Genomic DNA, 11297 nt, shown 5'->3' with positions numbered 1-11297 from the left:
CAGAGCCATAGTCTACCTTGCCATGTCCCAGGCAAGTGCGCTGAGCTCCAGGCTTGGGACCAGGGCCGACGAGACAGGGGGGGAAGCCGGTACAAATTACTGGGGCCCAGCAGTCCGGAAGAGGGCCTGGCTTCCCCCCCGTTGCCTTACCGGGGCCCGGCGGTCCAGAAGGGGGCCCGGGGCCTGGCTTCCCGCCCCCCTCGTCGGCCCTGTTTAGCCCGTCCGCCCTTGCTGGGGGGGCTCGAAAACATTTTTTCACCAGGGCCCGAACCCGCTCTCGGCGGCCCTGCTTGGGACTGCATGAAACTTAATGGCACAACCCGCCGCATCGGGGACCACAACCACCCCGGTGAATTGAGGTGAATTATTAACCTCCAGGTGCAGCCTGGTGGCCCCGGCAGGGATGCGCGGGGGTATGGACGGTTAAACATCTCTGCATGGGAATAACAGGAGTACTTGTGGCACCTTAGAGACTAACAAATTTATTAGAGCATAAGCTTTCGTGGGCTACAACCCACTTCTTCGGATGCATCCGAAGAAGTGGGTTGTAGCCCACGAAAGCTTATGCTCTAATAAATTTGTTAGTCTCTAAGGTGCCACAAGTACTCCTGTTATTTTTGCGGATACAGACTAACACGGCTGCTACTCTGAAACCTGCATGGGAATGTGTGTCAGCGGCCCCACCCCAACGGGAGTAGGTTGGAGAGGCCCCGGCCCACCAGTGGGAGCGGCTTGGGGTGGGAGGGGGCAAAGCCGCCCCCCCGGGAGCAGGCTGGGGATGAGGGGGCAGAGCCATCCCGCAGGGAGGAGTTCCCAGGTCTCCATGGAAACAGCGGCGCTCGCCCAAGCAGCCGCCAGAGGGCGGTCACCCGCCGCCCTCCCGTAGCGCAGGCGCAAAGCGCCGCCACGCTGTGCACGCCAGTCGGGAGGAACACGGCTCACGTGACCCCTGGCGGAGCGCGTGTCGCTGGGACTCGGATGGAGCAGGGAGCCGGGGAGGCGAGCGGGCCGGCGGGGAGCCCGGGGCTGGCCTGCGGCAAGCGGAAGATGGCGCTGCACGGGTAGGAGCAGCCCGGAGCCTCGGCTCCGCAGATCCACGTCTGCCCGTCGGGCAGGGTGTCCCGCTACTCCCTTTCCGAGGCCTGGGGGCAGCCGCGGCGCCGCCGCTTGTCTCACCCTCGCGCCCCGTGCCGGGGAGGCAGGCTTCCCTGTGCCCTCTCCCCTCGCGGGGACAGGGCGCGAGGGTGTCACCTTTGTCCCGACCCTCAGCTCCGACGGGCGGAGCGAGCGTTGTCCTCGCATCCGTCACTGGTTGGCCTCCTCCCCAGGAGGCGGGCTAATGGACGACAGCCAATGAGTGTCCCCCGAGGTGGGTTCCTGCAGAGGGGAGTTAGACGCCCCCCTTTGACTCTGAGTGGCAGTTTGTGCCCAGACCCTCAAAGGTATTTAGACACCTAGCTCCCATCGATTTGAATGGAGTTAAGCACCTGTACCTTTGAGGAGCTGGGTCTTGGTTCCTCACTTCCCTTTGTTTCTAGGAAAATCTCCCCCCTGTATTGATCTGTGGCTCACCCTGTGAAAATGTTTGGAAAGTACTCGCTTTGCTGAGGCATCCATATTTCCTTCCCTGCTTTCAAGCGTCAGTGATCGTTTCTCAGAATTATGACCCATGCTTGGTTAAATGTAAAGAAAACCTGTCTTTTAAGTACAAACACAAATGCATTACTTTACTCGCTTTGCTGAGGCATCCATATTTCCTTCCCTGCTTTCAAGCGTCAGTGATCGTTTCTCAGAATTATGACCCATGCTTGGTTAAATGTAAAGAAAACCTGTCTTTTAAGTACAAACACAAATGCATTACTTTAATGCAAATGAAATGCCTTTTTTTCTTTCAGGTGTGAAACCTGTAGTGGAGAGGAAGCAAAGTACAGGTGTCCACGTTGCATGAAATACTCATGCAGGTATATACAATTTGAATTTTCTCTTGTTTGGTTTCTTGTATGCTAGAGACAGGATGCTCATGTTTCTCTGTACTTTCAGTTTGGCGTGTGTGAAAAAGCACAAAACTGCACTGAGTTGTAATGGAATCCGAGAGAAGGCAGCATTTGTCTCTATAAATGAGTTTAGCGAGTTGAATCTCCTAAGTGGTAAGAATTTCTCTGCTATGTAAACTTCACCCCATCTTCTTTTTTAAACCAACATTACACTTTTCTTCCTGTTCTTTGTATATTTAGATTATCGTTTTCTGGAAGATGTAGGAAGGATGACTGATGGTGCTGCTCGAGATGTTTCCTTGCATAGACCAACAACCAATAAATTTGTGAGTTTCAAGTTACCTTTTTGGTTAGTTTAAAGTAGAAATGAGGCGGCTCCAAAATCCCAGATTAGAACATCTCCTGACCTCCAAATTGAGGGTATCCAGATCCAAAATTTATGACTGGTTCTTTTCCTGTAATGGACTGAACAAACCTGAGATCTGAGTGCCTCTGAAGTTCAGGATCAGAACTGTATATATGAAGCCCAGTCTTAAATTAAAGAAGAGCTCCAACGTAATATGAGAGATTCTGATCACTATATTTAATAACTAAGAAGAATAAATCACTACAAACATTTTTTAATAGTAAAGGTGACCCCAAATGAAGAAAAATTTACTTGTGCCCATTTCTGCTTCTTTATGGTGTATAAAGAAGGTCTGAAAGACTTTTTATTTTAGAAATTCATTTTATGCATATGTAAAATATTTCCTAAAATTTCTCATGTAAACAATTACTTTAGTTGCCACAGAATTGTTATATGATCATCATTGGGAGCGGAGATGATGACAACTAAAGAGCTGGGATAAGTGACATCACACGAAGAGTGAGAGCTGAGCTATTAAAAAGGGGAAAGGACTTTCAGTAAGAATCATCCCTTCAATTAAAGTGTTAAGAGCTCACAATAAATATATTTTCTCTCTCACAGGTCCTCCCAGCAAAACTAGGGAAGACCATACTTTACATTCCTGACACTTCTAAGTTAAAATAACAAGTGGGGGGGAGAGAAAATCAAAACAACGTTTTAAGACTTCTTTGTACATCATAAAAAGCCATGAACTCGATGTTGTTAATTTTTTAAGCCCTACACAAACCATCTTTAAACGTAATTTTAGAACTCATCAAACAAGAAGATGCCATGTGGACAGTTTGCTGTAAAGTAAAATTGAAAAAATCAAGTGTTCTATTAGAACTCAATCACTCAGACACACATAAGTAACTTTACTTGAGTGTGGTCCTGTGATTAGACTCTATTCCCTGGTCTGTTACAGACTTTGTGTATGAGCTTGGGCAAGTTACTTATGGACAGGTTTTTAAAGATGTTTAGGTACCTATATTCGTAAGATAGACAGATTTCAGTGTTCATGTAAGTCCATTTACTTGTGCATGTTTGCAGGAGTGAGCCCTTAGAAAACACCAAATAGCAGAAAGTGCCAGGTTTGTTTTAAGTGCTGTAAGTTTTTAAAATATTGGTTTGTTGTTAAACCAGCTATCAAAGTTACTGAGAATTCTCAAATTCTGTAACTTGCCTAAAAGCAACTTTGAAGCTTTCTTGTTTTCAGTGTATTGCAATGGGAAATCATGTTATTTCAGTCTAATCTTACATCATCAAATGGTTTTTAGGTGTAATAATTGTAACTCACTGAGAGAGAACAGCCCTGTTTGCTGAATGGGAATACTGGAATAGTGATTGGCAGGGCCGGCTCCAGGCACCAGCTCAGAAAGCAGGTGCTTGAGGCGGCCAAGGGGAAAGGGCGGCACCGTTGGGCTCTTTGGCGGCAATTCGGCGGCGGGACCCTCTCGGAGGGAAGGACCTGCTGCCGAAGAAGAAAGTGGCGCGGTGGAGCTGCCGCCGATCACGGCTTTTTTTTTTTTTTTTTTTTTTCCCCCCCCGCCGCTTGGGGCAGCAAAAACTGTGGAGCCAGCCCTGGTGATTGGTATTACCAAAAACTGTTTTGAAACGTACTTCTTTATCTCTATATCTCTGGTTTGCAAACGCACTTATCCGTGTAAAGTAAGTGATCACTGGAGTTTTCCTAAACAGATCTTTTAAAGTACAGCATAGTTAAGTTTGCAGTGTTGTTGTGGCTGAATTGGTCCTAGGATATGAGAGAGACAAGGTGGGTGAACTAATATCTTGTACAGTAACTCCTTGCTTACCGTTGTAATTATGTTCCTGAAAAATGCGACTTTAAGTGAAACGATGTTAAGTGAATCCAATTTCCCCATAAGAAGTAATGTAAATAGGGGGGGTTAGGTTCCAGGGAAATTTTTTTCACCAGACAAAAGACTATTTTTTATATATATATATATATATATATATATATATATACACACACACACACACAGTATAAGTTTTAAACAAACAATTTAATAGTGTACACAGCAATGATGATTGTGAAGGTTGGTTGACGTGGTGAAGTTAGAGGGTGGGATATTTCCCAGGGAATGCCTTGCTGATGAACTAGCCTTCGGCTGAGCCCTCAAGGGTTAACACATTGTTGTTAATGTAGCCTCATGCTCTACAAGGCAGCACGAATGGAGGGAGGGGAGACAGCATGGCAGACAGAGACAGGGACACACACCGTGTGTGAGAGAGAGAGAGAGACGTGCATTGCACCTTTAAGTATGCTGGCCCCACTCTAAGTACATTGCCTTTAAAAAGATCAGGAAGTTGAGACAGCAGCTGTGGCCAGCAAGCTCTCCCCACCCTGCTCTATATGGAGAAGAGGTAACCGGGAGGGTAGGAGTGGGGGCAGGGGGACACCCTGACATTAGCCCCTCTCTTTCCCCCCCCCCTTCCCTGCACAGCAAGCAGGAGGTTCCTGGGAGCAGCTCCAAGGCAGAGGGCAGGAGCAGCACATGGCAGTGCGGGTGGCAATTGGTAGCCTGCTGGATGGCTGCCGCACAGGGAACTTAGAGGAGCAGGGAGCTGATGGGGGGGGGCTGCCGGTCCACCCTGGTTCCAAGCCCCCACCAGCTAGCTGCAACGGGCTGCTCTTCCTGCAAGCAGTGGACAAAGCAGGCGGCTACCAAACAACGTTATAAGGGAGCATTGCACAACTTTAAACGAGCATGTTCCCTAATTGATCAGCAACGAAACAACGTTAACCGGGATGACTTTAAGTGAGGAGTTACTGTATTAGAAAAATTTCTGTAGTGGAAGTTACAAGGTTTTGAGTTTCACAGGGCTCTTCTTCCATTCTGGAGAAGGAAATCAGTGTTTCTGAGCTAAATACAAGTTGGGACAAATGAAGCGTAAGGGGATAACATGTTGTGGGAAACCCCTTAAAATGAAGTAGGCGATTAATTATTAGCAGGCAGTGGGGTGTGTTGTAAGTTGTTGTAATGAGTCAAAAAACTAGTGTGTCTATTGAGTCCATGGTTTTTAGTGTCTAGCAGAGTTACGAAATTAAATTTCCAGGCTCACCTTTTGAAGGTGTTGTGCAGGTTCCCCTTGAGGACAAGTACCAAGAGGTCAGATATGGAGTGATCGTTTTATGAAAAGTATTTGTCCACAGGTGATATGTTTTTGTCTTTTATGAGTTCATTCAGAAGTGTAGTGATTGTCTGGTTTCACCCACATAGTTGTTGGGGCATTTGATGCACTGGATGAGGTAAACCACATGTTGTGATAGGCATGTGTTGGACCCAAGGATCTTGAAAGGTGTGTTGGGGCAGGTATTGATCATTGTAGCAGTGGAGATATGTCTGCATGTTTTGCATCTGTTCAGGCAGGGTCTGATGCTGCTTTGAGTTGGTGTGTCGAGGTCTGTGGGGAGCTTGTTTTTGGTAGTGAGCTTGTCAGGGTTGGAGGGTTGTTCTTAAGGCCAGAAGAGGGGGTTAGGAAAGACTTCCTTCAGCATGTGGTGCCCATCAAATATGGGTTGTAATTATTTGACGATACCCCAGTTGGGCTCTAGTGTGGAGCAGTAGGTGACAAGTAGGGGCGTGCAGTCAGTGAGGGGTGTTTTTTCTGTATTGAAGTAGGCTCTCCTGGGGTATTTGGGTGATCCTTTCCATGATGCAATCTACTTCTCTGGTGGAGTGTCCTTGTTTAGTGAAGGAGGCTTTAAGTCTGTTAAGGTGTATAGCCTGGATTTTCTCTTTGGAGGTGGTCTCTGAGTACCTCGCTGACAGTAGCAGATTTTTTGGTGTGTCTGGGATGGTTACTGAATCTGTGAAGATAAGTGTGGTGATGTGTGGGTTTCATGTATACAGTCATTTGTAGGGTTTCATTGTTGAAGTTAATCATGGTGTCCAGGAAGCTGATGCTGGTGTGGAAGTGTCCTACAGAGAGTGTAATAGATCGATGGTGGTGGTTGAAGTAGTGGAAATGTATGAAGAAGTTTAGGTCTTCTGTCCAGAGGATGAAAATGGCATTGATGTATCTCAGATATATTGGTATGTTGTTTTTTTGGTGCCTTTTTCCAGAAATTCTTCCCCAAGGTAGTCCATGAAGAGGTTAGTGTATAGGGGAGCCATCTTAGTACCCATGGCTGTTCCCATAGTTTGGACAAAGTGTCTGTTGTTAAATGTGAAATTGTTGTGGGTGAGGATGAAATGGATGCGTTTGGCAATGTGCATAGGGTGGATTTTCAAACGTATGTTATCTTGTACAGTAACTCCTCACTTAATGTTGTAGTTATGTTCCTGAAAAATGCAGCTTTAAGCAAAACAATGTTAAGCGAATCCAATTTCCCCATAAGAATTAATGTAAATGAGGGGGTTAGGTTCCAGGGAATTTTTTTTCACCAGACAAAAGACTATATACACACACAGAGTATAAGTTTTAAACAAACAATTTAATACTGGTACACAGTGATGATTGTGAAGCTTGGTTGAAGTGGAGGAGTCAGAGGGTGAATATTTCCCTTACTGCTAAATGATGAACTAGCAATTGGCTGAGCCCTCAAGGATTAACTCTCTCACTCTACAAGGCAGCAAGAATGGAGGGAGATCTGCGCATTTCCCCTTTAAGTACACTGCCTTGTTAATTAGATTAGCTTGCTTGAGACCGCAGCTGCTGCAAGCTCCCTCCGTCCTGAGCCCCTTGCTCTATGGAAGATGGGTAAGCGGGGTGCAGGAGCAGAGGGGAGGGGGACACCCTGACATTAGCCCCCCTCTTCCTTCCCTCCCCCCCCCACAGCAGGCAGGAGTCTCGGGGAACAGCTCCAAGGCGAGGGCAAGAGCAGCACATGGCAGTGGGGGGAGGGACAGCTGCAATTGCTAGCCTGCTGGGCAGCTGCTGCACAGGGGAGCGTGGAGTTGATGGGGGGCTGCCGGTCCACCCTGGTTCCAAGCCCCCACCAGCTAGCAGCAATGGGCTGCTCTTCCTGCAAGCAGTAGACAAAGCAGGCAGCTGCCAAACAACGTTAGAAGGGAGCATTGCACAACTTTAAACGAGCATGTTCCCTAATTGATCAACGTAACAACGAAACAACGTTAACAGGGATGACTTTAAGTGAGGAGTTACTGTAGGTATTTGAGGCAGGCAGCAATGCTGTTGTGGTGAGGGATGTTGATGTAAAGGGAGGTGATATCCATGGTGGTAAGGATGGTGTTAATGTTGCGGAATTTCTGATGGAAGTCAGTAGTGCCTTGGAGCATAGTTAAGTGTTGTTGTTTTAGCAGACTCTACCATTACAGAATACTGATCTAATGGCTCTTCAGCCATGCCATGTCAACATTATTACCCCTGTGCATTGCAGAGCACGCTTCTTTGGGTTTTCTCTGCACCGGCCAGTTGATTCATGGCCGTATAGATATACTAACTATTCAGCCTTCATCTCAGGGAAACTGTGCAGCAACTGCAGTAGTGGAGTGGGTTTGGGGGAAATTTCTCCTCTGGACCTCACGGATACAGGCTTTGTACTTGATTTGTGCACAGAAAGGTGTTGAGGGCCCTTTGGATTTAAAAAATCGTAAGAGGTCAGTCACTAATTCTGTAGCTGTGTTGGGTTCCAACCCTCTTGCACTGTTTGAGTTCTACTTATAACATATGTTTTATGTTTCATTAGGACTCTTGTGCTCACCATGGGAAAACTTTGTCCGTAAATGTTTAAGAATAAGCTTGGAAACTCTTAAAGATATCTAGATATCTTTTTTTTTTTTTAACTGAGAACTTTTGTGTGTTTAAAAAAAAAAAAAAAGAGAGAGAGAGAGTTTACCACGGTGTACTATGCTACATTATGCTGCTTCTTAAATGCTTAACAGGCACTTTGGTTCCAGGATTGCTCTTTTGGTCTCAATTTTTAGACTTGCAGGACAGAAGTAATAAATGTTTCCATATTTGAATATACTTTGGCTTTTATTTTCTGTGTTAGATAAATTATTTGAAAAACCGAGCTCGAAAGCACAATATCCACTTGAAAACTTTACCCATTGGATTTACAAAAAGGAGAGAGAATTCAACCACCTTCAACAAGAAGTAAGATTCTAATTATTATGGGGTTTGGGGACAAGTGGGCAAAACCTTCATTTAAGTATTACTGAAAGAATAGCTGGTGAAGAGCTCTTCTATAAGATTTCAAGGTCTGGTAGCGTTTTTCATGACAGAATCACATTAGACCAGGGGTGTGCAAACTTTTTGGCCCGGGGACCATATCTGGGTCTGGAAATTGTATGGCGGGCCATGAATGCTCACAAAATTGGGGGTTGGGGTATGGGAGGGGGTGAGGGCTCTAGCTGGGGGTGTGGGCTCTGGGATGGGGCTGGGGATGAGGGGCTGGGGGTACAGGAGGGAGCTCTTGGCTGGGACCAAGGGGTTTGAGGGCAGGAGGGGGGATCAGGGCTGGGGTTGGGGCATGGGAGGGGGTCAGGGGTACAGGCTCTGAATGGCACTTACCTCAAGCAGCTCCCAGAAGCAGCAGTATGTCCCCCATCCAGCTCCTACACGGAGGCGCAGCCAGGCAGCTTTGTACACTGCCCCAGCCACAGGTGTCGCCCCTGCAACTCCTATTGGCCGGGAACCACGGGGCTTCAGGTGCGGCGTTTGGGGCGGGGGCAGCGTGTGGAGTCCCCTGGCTGCCCCTACACATAGAAGCCGGAGGGGGGACATGCTGCTGCTTCCAGGAGCTGCGCGGAGCGCAGGGCCGCCCAAAGGATTCAGGGGGCCTGGGGAAAAGCAATTTCAGGGGCCCCTACCATTTAAAAAAAAAAGTTGCAATACTACAGAACAATATATTCTTGTGGGGGCCCCACTTGCCCCCCCCCAGGCGGCCCTGGCAGAGCGGGGCAAGCCCCCAACCCCACTCCCTGGCTGGCGCGCCAGAGCAGGGCAAGCCTCAGACCCCGCTCCCTGGCGGGAGCTCGAGGGCCAGATTAAAAAGTCTGGAGGGCCAGATACGGCCCCCAGGCCGTAGTTTGCCCACCCCTCCATTAGATAGTGAACAATACTCCATGAAATATTTTTGGAAACATATTCAGATGGAAATTTGTAGTAAATTCTTCTACAGCCTTCTAGTACTCAGCTTCATCAGTGAAGATTTATTGTACCCCAAACTTCAATTGGAGTTCTTCTGTTGTGCTTGGGCTGATGTTGCCCACTATCATAAAGTAGTCACTGATTGTCATAATTGGAAATCCAAGCACTGAAGTCAGCAACGTGGCATACCATCCATTACTGGTGCTAGTCAATTAAATGTTGTCTTTACTGAGCAATGGTATTCACGAAGGGAGTGAGAGAGAGGTTTTTCCTTCTTCATAAATTAATTTGGGCTTTTACTTGCATGCATGTCTGTGATGCGGGACAAACGGGATTTTTTTTAATGCTTTTACCAAAATGATTTTCAATTCATATTTCCTTGCTAAGGACTTGTAACTCTTAGTCCCTAGACGAGTTCTGTATCTGTCATTCTTCCATTAATTGGGATTACCAAAGTACTTGACTTTCTTTTTCTTTGATTGGGATACGCTTGACTTTCTTTTTCTTTGATTGGGAGGGTGGGTACATCTGTTCAAGATGAAAAGACTTGCTGAAAATGTCTCCCCCTCATGGAGGGGAAAGGATGTGGATTTAAGTCTGGGTTATTCATGAAGCAAACATTTGCTAATATAAATAAAGTTTATATTCCTTGTATAGTACTGTGTCATAATACAGAAATGTAGTAACTTGGTGAAGAGTGCTTCTGTGTGAAATACAGGGGCAGGTCCAAAGTTAATATGAGGGCTCATTGAAATTTAAATATTTGATTGACCTGTTTGGGGTGGGGGAAACAGTAAACACTTTAAGAGCCTCAGATAATAGCCACTTGGAGCAGGCTTTTTCCTTGATGGCTTTTCTTTGGGCTTTATTCCCCCCTCCCCCCCCCCCCCCCACTGCTTATCATTGGTTTTGGTCACAAGTTCTGCTCCTAGATTTTTTTTCTATTTAGTTAATGCCATTTACCGTTAGTTATCGGGTAACAATGAATGGATGAGAACTTGACAATATTTTAGTGACTAAACCACTAGGTGTCCCTCTTGTAATGGTTTAGCAAGTAAGTTTGCATGCATAAATAAATAAATAAAAACTAGCATTTCTTCTGTTTTGAAACAAAAGCAGTTTTTCTCATTGGTGGAGAAACCTTATTCTTAACAGAACATAACGCATAAAGGAATTTCTGAAATGTTAGCTTTCTGTGTTACATACTTTAAAATACAGGATCTGAGTGGCAGGGAAAATCCACAGGAGGGGTTAAAGGAAAGGAAATGTGAGGTTTTTTCCATTTAAATTTCTCATGAATTCTTACATTGATGAGGATTCCTGGCTTCCTCAGAACAGACCACAAGGCAACCCCCAAATACTGCAGATCTCTGCATCAATGGCTAAGCGTTGTGGGGGGCACAACCACAAAAACGTTCTCCTCACTGGTAAATCCTGTACACGAGACAGCCACACACTGACAGATATTTGTTGCTGTTATGTAGTGTGACTTTTAAACTCTTCTGTTCACAAAAGTACTTTCACATATGGAAAAACACGACTGAGGGCTGGGAATTAATTTATCTCTCCATTGAATTACATATGTCTATATTTATACATTTATATTTACCTTTATTGAACAGAGGCCCTTTTTAAGCTCTAGCAGAATTGGTGTGTTATTTGTAGGTAAATAGTTAAGCATGGGACTATTTCAGGAGCAGCCAGAAAGGAATAAGACAATGACTTTTTTTGTCATAGTGGAGAACAATTTTTGTTTTGAAATGTTAATCTTTCATAGACACATTCTAGTGTCATCAAGTAGCACAGCAACATCATTCTTTAGGAAAGTAGCCACCTGC

General features: G+C 45.9%; 1 protein-coding gene across 1 annotated transcript in view; it reads left to right on the top strand.

Moving 5' to 3' along the window:
• Positions 1-1047: 1047 nt before the first annotated feature.
• The window catches only part of ZNHIT6 (zinc finger HIT-type containing 6), a 55681-nt gene continuing 45431 nt past the window's right edge, over positions 1048-11297 (top strand). The window contains exons 1-5 of the mRNA XM_065409328.1: positions 1048-1061; positions 1896-1925; positions 2008-2147; positions 2235-2320; positions 8360-8463. Of these exons, the coding sequence (XP_065265400.1) occupies positions 1048-1061; positions 1896-1925; positions 2008-2147; positions 2235-2320; positions 8360-8463 (374 nt within the window). The remainder of the gene's footprint in view (positions 1062-1895; positions 1926-2007; positions 2148-2234; positions 2321-8359; positions 8464-11297) is intronic.

The sequence above is a fragment of the Emys orbicularis genome, chromosome 8 (assembly GCF_028017835.1).
Source record: "Emys orbicularis isolate rEmyOrb1 chromosome 8, rEmyOrb1.hap1, whole genome shotgun sequence".
NCBI classification, from domain to species: domain Eukaryota; kingdom Metazoa; phylum Chordata; order Testudines; family Emydidae; genus Emys; species Emys orbicularis.
This window is presented reverse-complemented; position numbering and strand designations above follow the sequence as displayed.